General features: G+C 42.2%; 1 protein-coding gene across 9 annotated transcripts in view; it reads left to right on the top strand.

The window, feature by feature from the left end:
* Nucleotides 1–15,865, top strand: part of THRB (thyroid hormone receptor beta) — a 374,142-nt gene extending 358,277 nt beyond the window's left edge. For all 9 annotated transcript variants that reach the window (XM_012435513.3, XM_064378613.1, XM_012435514.3 and 6 more), the window contains 3 exons: nt 525–671; nt 6,247–6,505; nt 10,968–15,865. In XM_012435513.3, coding sequence (XP_012290936.1) covers nt 525–671; nt 6,247–6,505; nt 10,968–11,209 — 648 coding nt within the window. In that variant the 3' untranslated portion in view covers nt 11,210–15,865. The remainder of the gene's footprint in view (nt 1–524; nt 672–6,246; nt 6,506–10,967) is intronic.
* The last annotated feature ends 992 nt before the right edge of the window (nt 15,866–16,857 follow it).

The following is a 16,857-nucleotide window of genomic DNA, read 5'->3' on the forward strand; positions in this document are numbered from 1 at the left end:
CCCTAGCTGAGTCAGAAGCAAGAATCTACAGGGCACCGTTTGCTAGGGCCCACCCTCTGCTCTATCACTACCCACGTTGTACCCACCTCCCACACACAGACACACATCAGCATGTGCAGTGCTCTGAGCATGCCATCCCAGAGCCCCTAGAATTTATGTCACCTTACCTAAGTATACACCCTCTGTGCATTCAGAAGCAAGCCCCAAATTCCTCTCCTCGCTCTTCTCTCTCTCCCTTGCCCTCCTCCTCCTCCCTCCCTCTCTCTCTCTTTTTCTCTCTCTTTCTGCAGCAACAGTCCCGTAAACATTGTCACTGGGGGCCTATTAAAGCAATGGCCAAGGCATATATCTTTGCTCAAAGAAATAAGTGATGTACAAACCATACAGATTGTTAACAAATGATGTGAAAACTGGAAGTCGTACAGGACGTCAGTTCAGAGGAGATTTTCTGCCGCATAAGAACTATGATAAATAAAGCTCCCTTCAGCTTCCTCACTTAAATCTTTCTTTTTTCTCCTCTTTAGCCAGAAGACATTGGACAAGCACCGATAGTAAATGCCCCAGAAGGTGGAAAGGTTGACTTGGAAGCCTTCAGCCATTTTACAAAAATCATCACACCAGCAATTACCAGAGTGGTGGATTTTGCCAAAAAGTTGCCTATGTTTTGTGAGGTGAGAATGTTTTTCCTTCTGCATTATTTTTAATTATAGTTTCATCTGTTTCCAGGGATACTGGGTATTATTTACAATTTAATGTTAATTGGTAGGGACTTAATCATATGAAAGCAACATCGGTACAAAATGAAAATGCTTTCTATTTCATCTATATTTCCCACTTTCTGTATTTAGTCATCATTCATTAGCTTGTCCCTGTAAGGTCCATCAAGGTCCTATTCATCCTCCTGATTCCAGGCATTGAGAAATAATGATAGCAATAGCTTCCATTGACTTAGCACCTATGATGTCCTGGTTACTACACTCAGGTACTTGGATTGGCCCACATTAAATCTAATCCTTCTAACAGATTTGCAGGGTCGCTCGTATTAACCCCATTTTCAGATGCGGACAATCAAGGTCAAAGAGATTAAGTTAACTTATCCAAATGTGGCGCCATGGTTGAAACCTAGGTCTGTATTCTTTCCAGTGCATAGCCCAGCGAGATGACTGTGTGGTCATGTCTTAATCCTCAAGAACAAGTTAAATGCCCCTCACAGAACCAGGCCCTTAACATCTTCACACACCTTTCCTCTTTTTCTGTAAGCTCATTCTTGCTTGTCCTATCTTCAGGACACCCTACAGAGCTGTCCCACCAGAGGTCATCAGCTTTCCCTTTGGGACACTTTATCAGTCTTGCCCTGTGGTGGCTGAGGGCACTGTCTCTACGGTCAGCTACATGGGCAAGAATCCTAAACAAGTTATCCAGTATCTTCAAACTTCACTTATCTCATCTGTAAAATGGGAATTACAATAGTATCTGCCTCTTAGAGCTATTGAAAGATTTAAGTGGGATAATGTATTTGTAAAGTGATTAAGCAGTACCTGGGTTATAATAAGTATTCCATAAAGTTTAGCTATTAATACTGCTTTTATTTTATCTGTTACACTTCCATCCTGCCTCTAACTTCCTTCTTCTGAATCAAGTGGGGTTGATTATGTTTTCTGGAGAACTTTAAAAAAAAAAATACTTCCTAAGGTGCTTGTCTATTGCTCTGTATACGTTCAAGGGGACCCAGAAAGATACCAAATAGAGAGAGGGTCACGGACAGCTGTGAGCCTCTTGGGTAAGCGGTCTGAGTGCTAAGTGATCCTGGTCTCACCTAAAAAGAAGCTAAGTTTCCTCACCTAGAATGACTGCCTACTGCCTTGGCTCCCAGCTGTCTTGTGTCTTTGAGTTTGCAGTAACAGGACCCCAGATGAAGACAGAGAGACCTCATACATTATGGGGATACTTCTCACTGCCCATTTCTGAGCCTTGACAGAAGCCATACCCAGAAGGACAGGGAAGTGTGTATGTCATAAGACAGCTGTCTTCTTACTGTGTCCCCTCACGGCAGACAGCACAAGGGAGCTCCTGGGATCTTTTACAAAGGCACAAATCCCATTCATGAAGGCACCACTCTCATGACCTCATCACCTCCGTAAGGCCCACCTTCAATACCATCACACTGGGGATTAGGTTGCAACATATGGATTTTGAAAGGTTACAGACATTCAGTCTGTAGCACCAGGGGACCCGATATGCTAGTACCCACAGCCTTGCAGTAGCAATGACTCATACCCCACCCCTAAAGAAGTCAGTAGGTACTGAGAAAGGGACCTTGATTGGGCATGGAGCTTCCCAGGCCTTTGACACCTTTTCTAAAAGTAGGCATCTATTAACATTTTAGATGATACTGTAAAAATTTTACATATTCATTGAAGGTTTATTTATACGACATAATAAAGGTAATGATTTATGGTAAGAGAACCACAAGCTTTTGGCACCTTAGTCTTTTTTCAAATATTTTTGTGTGTACACACACGTGTACACATACATATATATGTGAAATATAAAATATATTTAATATAATGTATACCATAATGTACTTTCTATGTATGAAACTATTTTTAACTTTTTATTAAAGAATGAAGTGTATATGTCATAAGGGTGCAGCTCAATAAATTTTTACAAACTGAACCCACCCACATGATCAGCACCAAAATAAAGAAACAGATCGTTACCAGTACCTGTCACTGTACCTAACTTTTTACCCTCAATGGCAGGACATAGCATTTACATTTTCTTTTCCACAAAATGATTTTCAATGACCACATAGTATTCCAAAGAATACATCTACCATAATTTATGTTATCAGTTTTTACTGGATCTATAGCCCGTTTCCAATTTTTCACTAATAAAAATATGCTGCCGTGAACATTCTGACAACTATATCCTGCTCACATCACCGACTGCGTCTGAAGGGTAAAGCCTGGACATGGAGTTTAAGGACCAAGATATACAGGCTTTTTCTATGTGTTGCCACATTGCCCTCACGAGACAAACTATGTGCACTCTCATGTCCGCTCTGACAGGCTTGTTTCCCCTCACTCCTGTCAGTTCTGGCTGTCATTTTTCTCTTTTGTTTGTGGGGATGGTTTTGTTTTCCTGGACCCCTCTTGGTCCTCTCGCTGGCTGTGTCCCTTTGCCTCCAGTTCTTTGGTCTGAAAAGGAATGCTACTGAGTTTGTGACCCCTACAACTCCAGCCAGCCTGCCAGTCACATAGTGCCTTTGAATACCCCCCAGAGATAGTTTTTTTAAAAATGTAAAGCTCATGTAAACCAACCACTGAAGAGCTATTTCAGTTGAAGGAAGAAAAAAGAAGCAGCAGCCATCTCCACCACCAGGAGCAAACGCACTGTGCACTTTCGTCCATGGCAAGGGCAAGGGGTCAACATGGGACTTTTCAAGCATGGGTTGTGGCAAGCTTATCTATCCAAGTTTCCCTTAAAAGTCCAAGCCTGGGCCGGGCGTGGTGGCTTACGCCTGTAATCCCAGCACTTTGGGAGGCCGAGGCGGGTGGATCACGAGGTCAAGAGATCGAGACCATCCTGGTCAACATGGTGAAACCCCGTCTCTACTAAAAATACAAAAAATTAGCTGGGCATGGTGGCGCGTGCCTGTAATCCCAGCTACTCAGGAAGCTGAGGCAGGAGAATTGCCTGAACCCAGGAGGCAGAGGTTGCGGTGAGCCGAGATCACGCCATTGCACTCCAGCCTGGGTAACAAGAGCGAAACTCCGTCTCAAAAAAAAAAAAAAAAAAAAAGTCCAAGCCTGTTTCATTTTTGATTCCATCTCTTTCTACCCTGATATCATGTGGTCTGCAAATTACAAAAGGCGATGGCAGTAGGATGGTGGGAGCACCTTTACAGCAGAGATGCATATGTTTTCCATCTTTGAGGCCTCCTCATGACCTTCAGCCTTTTACACTCTTTGAAACCCAAAAGAAGGGAATGAACTGTATAGGTTCCTGGGCTACCCGTGGAGTGGGCTGGAGATCTCAGGTGGTCTTGCGAGCCAGGGGTCTCTTGTCAGCGGCAGTTTATCACATCTGCTATTCAAACTGTGTTCATGATAATTGTTCTTCTAAGATCCATGCCATCCCACCAAATAAGATTGGCATGACACCAGCGGCTTCACAAGAGCTAAAGTCATCTCTGGCAGAGCTGCCAAAACAACATGCAAAACCACTTCCAGAGTGCAGGGCCCTGTCATCTTTGCCAGTCAACCTGAGTGATGCTCTCCTAAGGAGGCAGGAAGAACCTGTGGGAGTATCCCTGCATCACTGCCTGTCAGGCCCTTGTTGAGTGTACTCACAATGAAAGCATTTTGGCAGGTGTCTAAGAGATTATTTGCCCATGTGTTGAAACAAATCTCACCAGGATCCTACAAATCCTTCTTAAAGGAAAAGGCATCTGGCCCAGTTTTTAAACCATTGGTGATCCTTTGCAAATACTTATTCAGCTTTTATTTAAATTTGAACTAATCTTCAACAGTTAGTACTTAAACTAGAAATTTGGAAAAGAAAATTTCTACTTCATCTACAATCAGACTTGGTTTCAAAAGTGGGGCCTGCCCAAGTATGCATACTTTGTGACACATTTTAAAAATAAATGGTTTGATCTGATTAGTAAACTTCTCATTGCTGTTCTATGCTAGTAGTTCTCAAGAGTGGGATCTGTGAACCAGCAACATAAGCATTACCTGGGAACTTTGGGGAAATACAAAGACTCAATGGTTGGGGCCAGCAATCTGTGTTTAGCAATCAGAATCTAGACAAAAGCAAATCACAGTGCTTTTTAAAAAATGACTGGAAGGAGAGAATTCATATAAATGGATTCCAGAATCAAGTATGCAATGACTTTTGTTTTGTAGAAAAAGTCAAGCAGTTTGAAATTAAATGGTAAAGTGACTAGGCTGAGCTAGTAAAAAATATAAAACACCCAGTATTTTAGATGTAATTCAGTTGTATTGCTTTTATATAATAACCCAAATTGAACTGGCCAAATATTGCCAAGAGTATTTCCCAAAAGGAATTTATAACTGCTTTAATGAAGAGATAGATATTAGGTGTAACTCACACATTTGTTGTTTCCATGGTAAAAAGAGTATGTTCCCTTCTTCTCTTGGCATTGGATTCTGACAGATCCAGTTTCAAATCCTATCCACGAAATATTCATGTGACCACCCCCCCAACCCAGCTTGTTACCCTCTCAGTGCCTGGATTTCCACATCTGTAAGTAATATGGAATTATGATATTTACCTCATTGTACTGCTGTCAGGATTAAATGAGGTGATGCATGGAAATCTGGGCATGATGCCCAACTCATCAAACATACCCATTTACTAATAGCCTTCCAAATTACTTTGATAATAGCATTTGATTAAACAGTCTCCCCTTCCAGAAAATAAAATTCTGGTTTTTATTATTTTGCCTATGAGCAGAGGTATTTTTTATTATTAATGTTGCCACATTCTCACAAATCCTAATTAACAGGGTAACCACATGAGCTTAAAAGGAGATTGCATCACCAGCAGAAAGAGCTGGTGTGTTGAGTAACTCCTGTGTCTAAGGTATTGAGAAGAACACAACCTTGGGAGCCAGGAGGTCTGAATTCTGCCCTCCCCTCTGCCTTTAAGTCCCTGGGTGACTTTAGATGAAGCTTATATCTCTGGGTCTCATGGGCAACATGTATCTCTGCCAGCAACCCTCTAGTTCTCTGCCAAGAGGCTCAAAGAGCAAATGTGCTTCAAAAACCAAAAGGAAGCCCAGTTGCCAGCTAAACAGTAGGGTAAGCTGTTACCTATTCAAGCTATAAGACAAAAAAACAAACAAACAAAAATGGAGAGTTTATCATAAACCCTGCTCTCAAGCAGTTATCAGTTGAAGTTATAAAATAAACCCCCAAACTGAGGGGTTATTAGCAGTTTCACACATGACTGTAATAGCAGTTGGAGAACCTGCATCTGTCGTAAAAACAATGCAAACTCCTGAGGTTGAAGTTGGCAAAGATTACAGCCAACTTTGAGTATGAAATATGGTTGTTGAAAGTCTGCCAAGTAGGGAAGGGAAAACCATAGGCTCAAAGAATGCAGGACAAATGTTAATGACAGAAGGTTATTCCTGTTGCTTTTAAGATATTGTGTGTTGTTCTTGACTGGTATTTGTCCATTTGTTCTTCGCTGACATGAGCTGGTTCTTTTCAGCTGCCATGTGAAGACCAGATCATCCTCCTCAAAGGCTGCTGCATGGAGATCATGTCCCTTCGCGCTGCTGTGCGCTATGACCCAGAAAGTGAGACTTTAACCTTGAATGGGGAAATGGCAGTGACACGGGGCCAGCTGAAAAATGGGGGTCTTGGGGTGGTGTCAGACGCCATCTTTGACCTGGGCATGTCTCTGTCTTCTTTCAACCTGGATGACACTGAAGTAGCCCTCCTTCAGGCCGTCCTGCTGATGTCTTCAGGTGAGTATGCCTAGACTTGTTAGTGGGCATCCAAAGAGCCTTTGCTTGTCTAGTGCTACTTCCAATCACTTGATGAGTTTCAGTCCTCCTTTAGCTTCAGAAACATAGCTCACTCTTCTTCAGCAAGAAATTGCAGGTTTTCCAGTGGACTGGGAACTTAAAGGAGGGATCTCAGAAGTCTGATGCTTTTTGCAGTGTTCCAGGGTAGAAAGAAGCCAAAGGAGCCATCCGAAAGATTCCACGAAGTGATCCACCTTTGGTGGACACTGCACAGCCCTCTTCATAGTCTTCGGCCAAAGCTGCCTCCTTCTGGTTTGGGGTATGAAAGATATGGATGTGAGTGACCACACGATTGTGTGTTAAGTTCTGTGTGTGGAAACCATGGATGCAAGCTGGAGTTTGTTCATGGCTCAGCTACAACTGAAGTTTCAGTTATCTATTGCTAAATAGCACACCAACCCAAAACTTAGCGGCTTAAGCATCTAAGATGACTGGAGTTCGGCTGGAACATCAAACACTGGTTCAGGCCTTCCTCCATGAAGCCTTTCCTCCTGCAAGGTAGTTAGACTTCTTACTTGGCTGTTGGATTCCAGGAGAGAGTTCCAAGCACACGAAAGCAGAAGTTGAAGATCCCATGAGCATAAGACTCAGTCTCAAATCACACAGCATCACGTCATCCACATTGGATAGGCCCAAACAAGTCTGAGTGCCAGCCCAGACTCAACAGTCCCCCTCTAGATGGGAGAATACCGCAGAACAGGGAGCCCTCTGTAAGCCGCCATAGCTCATCACCAAAACATCTAACTCCCGTCAGCTGGGGCAGATAATGCTGGCTTTTTTTCCTGTGAGGATCACGTCATAATAAATAAGGAATACAAAACACATCAAACCCTTTCAGGGAAGATAGTTTTAAATGGAAGTGGTTTCAGAGTCCTCTGCATTTTCAGGGAACCCAAGTGTAGCTGTGCTCTGGCACTTGTCACACTGCACTGTAACTACCTGCTTCACTTGTCCATCTAAGTCCCTGTGGACTTTTTTTTTTTTGAGGACACAGATGTGTCTAATTGTATATCTAGCACCTAGGCCAGTGTTCAGCAGAACTCAAGAAAAGCTTATTGAATGAATGGCTGAATATGTGGGTAAAATATCAGTCACAAGTACATTGAGAATCCTTTGTAGAGTTGCTGCTTCCTAGTTAACTCAGTAGGATTCTTTTATTTTTTTTCTTAACCTGAGACAGGGTCTTGCTCTGTTGCCCAGGCTGGAGTGCAGTAGTGTAAACACAGCTCACTGCAGCCTTGACCTGCTGGGCTCAAGAGATTCTCCTGCCTCAGCCTCTCCAGGCACACACCAACACCCCTGGCTATTATTTTATTGACGAGTCTCACTATGTTGCCCAGGCTGGTCTTGAACTCCTGAGCTCAAGTGATCTTCTCACTTCAGTTTTCCAAAGTGCTGGGATTATAGGCATGAGCCCCCATGCCTGGCCTAGAATTCTTTTTTTAAAGCTGATCTAGAAATGTACTTGCTATAGGAAATTTAGATATGGCAGACTTTTAAAAAAGAAGTAATTCTTTTTATTATGGAAAATTTCAAAGATAAGCAGATAGAATAGCATAATGAACTCCCCTGTACACTGTGGCACACAGACTCCAGACTGGCTCCCCAGACTCCACACCTCACAATGTTCACACCCTGATCATCTCCTGTCCTTCACTGTGTACAGAACCCGTGCCTTGCTTCTAACCAAGAGAATATAGCAAATTTGATGTCACCCCCATATGATTATATTACATAATCTAAGATTCCCCCTTGCTGGCAGTCTTGCTCTAGGGGTTCTCTGTGCCAGTTTCATGAGGGAAACCACCATGTGGGGAAGGTTCCCATGACAGGAGCTGTAGATGACCTCTAGAACTAAAGATGGTCTCCAGTGACAGCCAGCAAGAAATGGGGCCCACAGTCCTTCCGGAGAATTATTCTCAAATAAAATTTATAGCTTGTCTACAGACTCCCTGTGTGACTTTGGGTGGCCCCCTAGCTTCTCTAGGCTCCAGTGACCTTTAAAATGAAGAAATTAAGCTACATACACAGGAATTCTATTTCTGGAGGGACTCATAGTAATTTTTTTAGCTGGGATTTTAGTGGTACAAAGACAGTTTTAAATAATGTTAAATCACACCATGAGAAAGCTATTTCTTTGACAGTTTTCTTCCTGGTTATATCTCCTTCCAAATAAGGCAAGGAGAGAGACTCAGTGTGGTGCCAGTCTGCCTTTAAGACCTCTCTAACACTTGCTAACCTTCCTTTTTTAAGAAAGAGAGAGTGGATCTCAGGAAAAATGTTCAGCCAGAACCTTCAGCTCCAAAGTTACAAAGACTTTTGCCATGCCTCCATTTTTGTGGTTATCTTCTTACTTATGTTAAGTGGATTTTTGTTACTGAATAATAAGCTGTTTCCGCTGTAGTGGGTCAGTTTAACAGATTATTAAGCAAATAATCTAAGTAAGGTAGATAAAGGGAGAAGTAGGTAGAGATGACAAAAACTGTGAATGTGATGCCAAACACTATCAAACACCAAACTGTATGATTCTTCCCAATTCTCTCATGTCATGAGGCTGGCACTGCCTGACAGCTACAGGACAACTTAATAACTCTTCACAATCCACCCTCCCTAGTGATGCAGGCCCTCTTCATTAATACTGCCAGGACCAGAAAAATATTACAAGACACTGTGCATTTGGCAAATGATAGCTGCCTGTCGGAGCTCCAAGTCGCCAATTCCTTCACAGCCTGATGTCCTAAGCCCCATGTTTTGTGTGGCATTTCACTTACACTGTATCTTAGACATTTTCTTCAAAGACTTTTCCACTAGCCACTACTTCTAAGTTCCTTGGTCCTGCAGTTCAAAGACAAAAAATTAAAATGATCTGAGGGAAATTTCTTTGGGAACTTTTGTCTTAAGGAGTTTAAAATTGTCTTCTGTCTTTAAAATGTTTCTCTCTTCATAAACCTGTTCAGTGCAATTCAAGCATCATCAAAATGTCAGTTCGTTCTCACTATGTCATTTATGTGACCATCTTATCTTTATCTCTTTGATGCCACAAAATTCACATTATATTTTCCCTTTGAAAGAATACATCCAAAGCAATAATATGTTGATCTTCTATTTGGATCAAAAGTTAAAGGACCCTGTGGAAAATTCTTGCACACTCAAAGAAAGAGAGAAGATAGGGGAGAGGGAGAGAGAGTGAACCAGAACATCTACAGAGCAGCTTCGTCAAATATGAAGGAAAACTTAAGATAAAAACGCACAAATTGCCATTTGAGCTAAATAGGGGATTCCAAAGGCCCGTATGGTTTGTTAGTTTGTTTATACTGTGAAGGGTGGATTGAGACACTACTCCTGACCCTTCCTTTCCAATGAAGCAGAACCCTGTTTAGATTCCTACTGATACAGACACCTCAATAATTGAACTTTGAAGTGTGAATTGATTTGATCAGAGTCATAGAAAGCAGACTGAAACTGAAACTCAGAGAGAACTGAGCAGGGGTGTGTTGGGCCTCCTGGAGCTATTTGAGGAATTCATCCAGGTTTAGAGATTATTTTTGTCACCCAAAGGTCTGCAGCCCTGCTATTCCCCAGTTGTCCAGCCTCCTTGCGTCACCCCTTTATCACTTTTGGAAACTGACTTGAGCCTCTCCCACATACTGTGGGAAGCCCAGGGGTCCGTGCAGGACTTAAGAAGATTTCCTGGGCTTTCCGGGGTCCCAGTGTCCACTCACTCCAGCTCCTACTATAGCTATTCTCTTCCCTGCATGGGGTGACTCTGGCACAGCTCACCTCCCCATTTCATTTCATTTAAATTCCCAAACCAGGACTAATACAAGACTGCTACTGGTAGCAATTTCACTAAAGGTATAAGGGAAGGGAAAGGCCAGTTCACTGCAGCCTGAAAGACAACACAAAATTAAACATGGTGTATCTCGGTCCTCAAGGAAATGTTTTACTATCCCACATTCTTCCTTTGGCCTCAGGCCTGCTGCAATGTCCCCAGTCCCTTCATACATCTCCTCTTTCTATGCATGTCCACGCTCATCCTCTCCCCTCTCCCAGGCAGCCAGTGGAAATTCAAAACTGTTCCCCTCATCTTGCAGAACATTTCAGATGTCAGGCTTCTCCTTATGTACCCTGGCAGGGAGGTATCACCTTTCACAGCCAGGAAGGTGATCCGTCGAAACAGAAATATTTATCTGAACAAAGCACTGACTCTCTTCATATAAATGGTGCCATTCTCCTGGTACCTGGTCCCTGGAGCACCAGAGTTCACACTGGCTCATCCATGCTCATGGCTAAGAAAGAAGACCCTAGATCTTTCAGGTCCCACAAAAGACCTGGAATTGGACAAGGCAAGCCTTCCCCCTTCAATCTCTGAATCAATGTCCATCTTCTCTCTTCCCCACAGATCGCCCAGGGCTCGCCTGTGTTGAGAGAATAGAAAAGTACCAAGATAGTTTCCTGCTGGCCTTTGAACACTATATCAATTACCGAAAACACCACGTGACACACTTTTGGCCAAAACTCCTGATGAAGGTGACAGACCTACGGATGATAGGAGCCTGCCATGCCAGCCGCTTCCTGCACATGAAGGTGGAATGCCCCACGGAACTCTTCCCCCCTTTGTTCTTGGAAGTGTTTGAGGATTAGACTGACAGGATTCATTCTCATAATTCCTACAGCACTACTGGGTGTCATTTCATTCCATTGCCTAGCTCTTTTTTGTTTGTTTCTTTGTGTCGGGAGGGATTCTTTGGGAGGGGAAAGGGAAGTAGTCCTTGGCATAGACATGGATGAAATTGCCCCTTGAATGCGGGTACTTGAAACTATTGCATTTCGTTCTCCAGTCCTTTGATGTGAATGCGCTGAAGGTTTTATGGTTGTAGAGATGGGGTGGGGGACAATCATTAACTCACCAGCACCCAAGCATCACCAGCTCCCACCCGTCCCTGGTCTGAGATTTGAGCGAACAAAACGGCACTGCAGGACACTAAAGAAGCCTTAAAACCAAGATAATAACAACCACCTCCACCCAATCCTGATGTTCACAGGGCTCAAGTTAGCAGAGCACAGACCACCTTTAGTTAGATGGAGCTTTTGGCTTTTTAGAGAAGGACTTGAACAAATTTTCATCTATTCAAGAGCATGCTATTTCCAGCACTCTCTATGGTCTCCTAGGAGCATAACTTGGAATGTACAGGAATATTTGTGTCCTAAAAAATCAGCTTCCCTTCCAATATCATTTTTATAACCTTATGATTTAATTCAAATTATACAAGGGTGTGACCAAGGATATGCAGGTATTTGACTGATTGAGGCCAACGAGGAAAATACTTGTTTTCAGTGAGCCCAGAGAAATTAGAAATCTTCACCAATGTCCATGACTCCATGGTTTCCAAAAATTCACATAGTATGACCTCACAGTAGGAAGGCTTCTTTACCATTTAGGCTCAGTGAACACTTTTACAGAAATCAAACCTATTTACAGGGTGACACCCGTTTTCTGTGGCATCTGCCCTATCTCCCAAGCTCCTGAAGTTCTTTATCCAGGTTGCATCTTTGCTGACCTGACAACAGACTTCCCTATGGATCAAATCTTCTAATCAAGGAAAGATAAGGTGAAATTTCAGTCTTCTTCTGAAGAAATTTTGAGGAGAGATTAGTGCAGCTACATTCTGAGTTGAAGGAAATGCAGGGTTCTGAGAGCCCCTTCATGTCCTAATGGCTGGAAGATGCTTCCTTCTGCTTTGATCCTCAAGCTCCTTGCTTCATTGTCCAATATCTCCTAGTCCCCTTTTTCCCTCTGACTCTGAGACACTAAATAGCTTGACTATCTCTAAACAGAGTGGCCCTGCCACTGACCCTCCTGTCCCTCTTATAGCATACCCTGACAGATAGATACTCAACAGAAAACACCTGCAGACCATGTGTATACTTATCTTTCCTGCCCAACCTTCCTCCCCAATGGCCCATGCTGGAATAGCTTGTGCCCAGAAAACAAATGGTGATGCCTCATCTCTGCAGTGTCAGAAAATGGGCATAGAATGTACCCATGCAATTGAATGTATCTCATTCTCCACTGGCGTAGTAGATATAAACTATTCCTTTGCCTACCTTTTACTGCCTTATCCTGGAAATATTGGGGAAAATAAGCCATATCAGTGAGATTTACCCAAAAACAAAGGAAGGAAAGTCACTGTGAAAACCAAGTAGATTTTTTTTTTAAGTTTGGTGGAGCAATACTGGCCCAGAAGTCTGGGTTCCTGAATTCTAGTTCGTGCCCTGTCAACTGGTAGATTTGTAACTTTAGGTCTTGGTTTTCTCACCTGATAAATAAGTCATGATCTCTAAAACCCTTCCTGCCCTTAATATTGTACGAATTTCAGGGGGTAAAAAATCTGGTTCCTTTGTTGGTTTTTTTAACACTTAAATTTCTAACTTTATTAGACAAGAAGCATGGCCCACTTAACAGTTAAGAAACATACATTTGGTATTAACTTGAAATAATAATTTGACACAATACTAGTCAACTATTTAGAGGCCTTGGAAAAAGAAGAGGAGCAGCGCCGAAAATGCCAAGTATGACTGGAAATAATCTGGGGGCGGGGAATTAACTGTTCAATGCACAAAAGCAATTGTACTGGCTTCTAGGAAAAAGGAGACAAGAACATTGCTATGGAACTTGTTACCCAGAGAAAGGAAGTAGGTGAAAAGATTTACAATTGTAGGCATGAAGTTCATTGGCAGATTACCTGCTCTACCTACAGACAGATTGTTTTGGGGTTTGGTTTTGTCTAGGCAGCCTCTAGCCAGGCTCCTTAAGTGTTTGCTCTGCTAACATTTCAGCCTTCTCTCTTGACTCCTTGAGGAACCACTCTTTGAAAGATAAACACTTAGCCACCTCTATGCTCCAGGGTAACCCTGAGAAGCTCTGCTGTCTGGGGCAAGCTTTCTTTCCAAAGGGAATGACAGGAAGGAAAGCAGGCAGGATCCTGCAGCATCAGGACTTCTGGGGAAAGTTTCCTCATTTTGTTTGACAGGATCCTCAGTACATCGGACACCCAGATTTGAATGTAAGTTCAGAGCCTGATCTCAAGCTAAATCAGAATGCTTTTGGACTAACCATGATCGAGAATTGGCCAAATGATAAGGTATACAAACAGCCATCCAGCCAGCCCCAAGTAAAGGAACGTTTGATCCTTGACACCTTAAATGATTGCCTTCAATAGGCAAACTGCTGGTCTGGAAATCTTGTTGAAGGCTGAATACTTCATGTAGAGTAGGACAAGTCTTAGCATACTTCAGATTGAAAGAAAAGGCCATAGGACTCAAAGGATAATGACTCTGAAACTAAACTCCTTCCTTCTGAAGCTGACAGAGGTACATAGTGCATCTCAAGACTCCATCTCATAAAACTCATTTGTGAGGGATCTGCTCCAGATTTTTCTAAACATTTTTTCATCTATTGTCCAGACTTGCAAATCAAGTGTGGACCTGATGGAGACACCCTGCACACCTGCGCTCCCACCCCTTCAGCAGGGAAACGTCTCAGTAGAGGAGAACACACCCGTTATGCTGGGATTCGCATTTCTAAATCACTTCCCTTTTAGGGTTGAGCGATGTGGGGTGTGTGTACGTGTGTGTGAGTGTGTGCGCGTGCGTGTGTGACCCCTAAGTGTACTTTGCTCTTTAGATGTGCAGTATTTCCAGAAACAGTGAAAAAAGTAAGATGTTTTCTTCTTTATGATTCTGCTCAAAACACCACGTGCCGCCTCAGAGCTTTTTCTAGAGCCTCGGTCCTCAAAGACGCGCTTGACGTGTTGATGCCTCAGCCCAGCGAAGCCCCCTCACTTGTGCCCCGGGCGACAGCTCTTCAGTGTGCAGTGCAGGCCTGGGGCGGACTGCCAGGACCTCGCTCTGTGCCAGCAATGCCGTTCTTGTTGCTCCTCCGTGAACAGGGGTACAAGCCCTAGCCCCTCTTCGACACTAAGCCCCCCACAGACTCAGCCTCCACGGAACCGCTGAGCACCCCTCGAAGCATGTCATTGTCAGTGATACCTTTTTATTCTATGGAACTCTAACCTATTTGTGTCATATTGACCTTTTGCTGCATGAGTCATAAATTACGAAATCAGTCTTATGGTTTTTGAAATGTAGCCAGCATTTGTAAGGCTAAACCTTTTTCATGAACTGAATTTAAGTGAATAACCAAGCCACAGTTCCTCTTCAAACGGAGAGTGATGATCGACATTTGAATCTCTTTGCCCTTTCCAGCGGCTACGGCATCAGGTTCTAAAATAAGCTCGTAATTTTTCCTGTTATTTTAATAATATGGAAATATTAGCATAGTGTTTCTTTTGATAGTGATAGACTATAATCCATATTTAAATTTTATAGAGAAGAAATTTTATTGTACTGTGATGTAGATATTTATTATCCAGGTAAGGATTTGCCCGGTGTGTATTTTTTACAATTGAGACATTTTACTTTAATCTTTAAAAAAAAAAAAAAAAACGCATTAAAAACACATTCAAAAAAAAAAAAAAAACAGACTGGGGGAAAAAAGGTTTGGCCTTATCACAGAATTTTTACTGTGCTGTATAAATGTTTGCAAATGCGAAAAGTGTGCATTTATAGTGTGTTTCCACATTAATTAATGCCGCCTTCAAGAGCAATATTGTGCAGGTAAAACGCTGTTTGTGGCTTTCTGTTGCACAGTTAAAGCTGACCCACCCTATGCACAAGACAATCAAATATAAATCTGTCCTCCTCAGGATGCAGATAATGCTCGTGTAAATTATGGAGCACAATGTAAGACAAAAGGAGACACTTTACATATGTATTGTTGATACAGAAATTATCAGGGCATGAATGAGCTGATGTGACATTACGCCACTTCTTTCTTTTGGTTTTTCCTTAATAACTTGGCACTTTTAATTTGACCTTAGATCCAAATTAGTTCTCCATGCTTTCCTCATAGAAAACCCTTTTTGTTCCCATAATGTTTTCATGCCCTGAGAATCAGAAAAATACTAAAGAATAGGAAAAGATTTACAGACATTGGAAGACTTGTGTTTTGCAAACAGTGTTAAGTGATATTGCTAGATGGTGATATTTTTTTCAGCCTAAAACTCTGTTGAAATCTGTGATCAAAATGTTTTAAACTATCCAAAAAAATTTGTATATTTGGGAAAAATGGATTTTTACATAGCTTTTGTATGCAGATATAAAACTGTAATTATGAATATAGTGGGCGTAGATAAACTCATAAGCTTAAATTCTAAAAAAGAAAAAGCTTATAACAGATTTACTTTCCTGTCTCTTTCTTTAAATATTATTACTTTCTACATGCCTGCTCTTCTCACCTCAGCTGCGGCCAAAAGGAAGGAAACAAGGATGTAAAGGCATTTGTTTCAAAACTAAACATCTACTAGAATAAGCAAATGTACTTGGGAGGAAAGTATGGGGGGAAAGAAGAAACGAAGTAGAACGCTGATGGGGTTTTACCTCTTTGGAAGGGGCCACAAAGATGAGGGGAGAAGGAGAGAGGTAAAGTTTTGCTTTTCAAGGATGACATTGTTCTCCTCATCTCAAATTATGAATGGAATTATATTAACATCATCTACCAACATATATCTCAATCTCAGTTGCCCTGAACACATGTTAATTGGGATTCTTTCTGTGACAAGTTAAAAAAAAAAACAAAAACAAACTCAAACTGGCTTAAGCATAAAGCTAATTATTGACTTTCATATCTGGGAAATCTACGGCATTTGCATACAAAACTTCAGACATTGCTGAATCTGGGTGCACTTAGTATTCTCAGGAAGCTCCTTTCTTCATCTTGTCTTTCATGTAGATTTAATATTCACATGGCCTTTCACCTTATGGTGGCCTCCAATAGTTGCAGGATTGGCTTTACAGCTCCAAATATATTGAAAAGAATTTCTTTTCACCAACAATTCTAATGAAAATTCTGGCCTAATTCTCATTGGCCCAGGTTGAGTCATGTGCCCATTCCTGAGCCAATCACTGTAGTAGGAAAACAGATGTATAATCAACCTTATCCTCGGGAATCCTGGAACTGGGTGAGGGGAAAGAGGGACAGTCAGCCTCATCTGAACTATGGGCTGAGACTTGAGGCAGGATGACTCCTCAAAGGAAATTTTAAGTCTTGCTGCTGTAAGTGGGGGAGAATGGTGGGCAAGCAAAAGCAACCAGTGTCCACACCAAAGGTAAATCCGAAACCACATCCCATTTCAGTATAGCAAGGGGGTCTCCTTCACACAGAAGAAGCT

This window comes from Aotus nancymaae, unplaced genomic scaffold (assembly GCF_030222135.1).
Source record: "Aotus nancymaae isolate 86718 unplaced genomic scaffold, 86718_ANA_hifiasm-v0.15.2.pri h1tg000019l, whole genome shotgun sequence".
Taxonomy (NCBI): Eukaryota; Metazoa; Chordata; class Mammalia; order Primates; family Aotidae; genus Aotus; species Aotus nancymaae.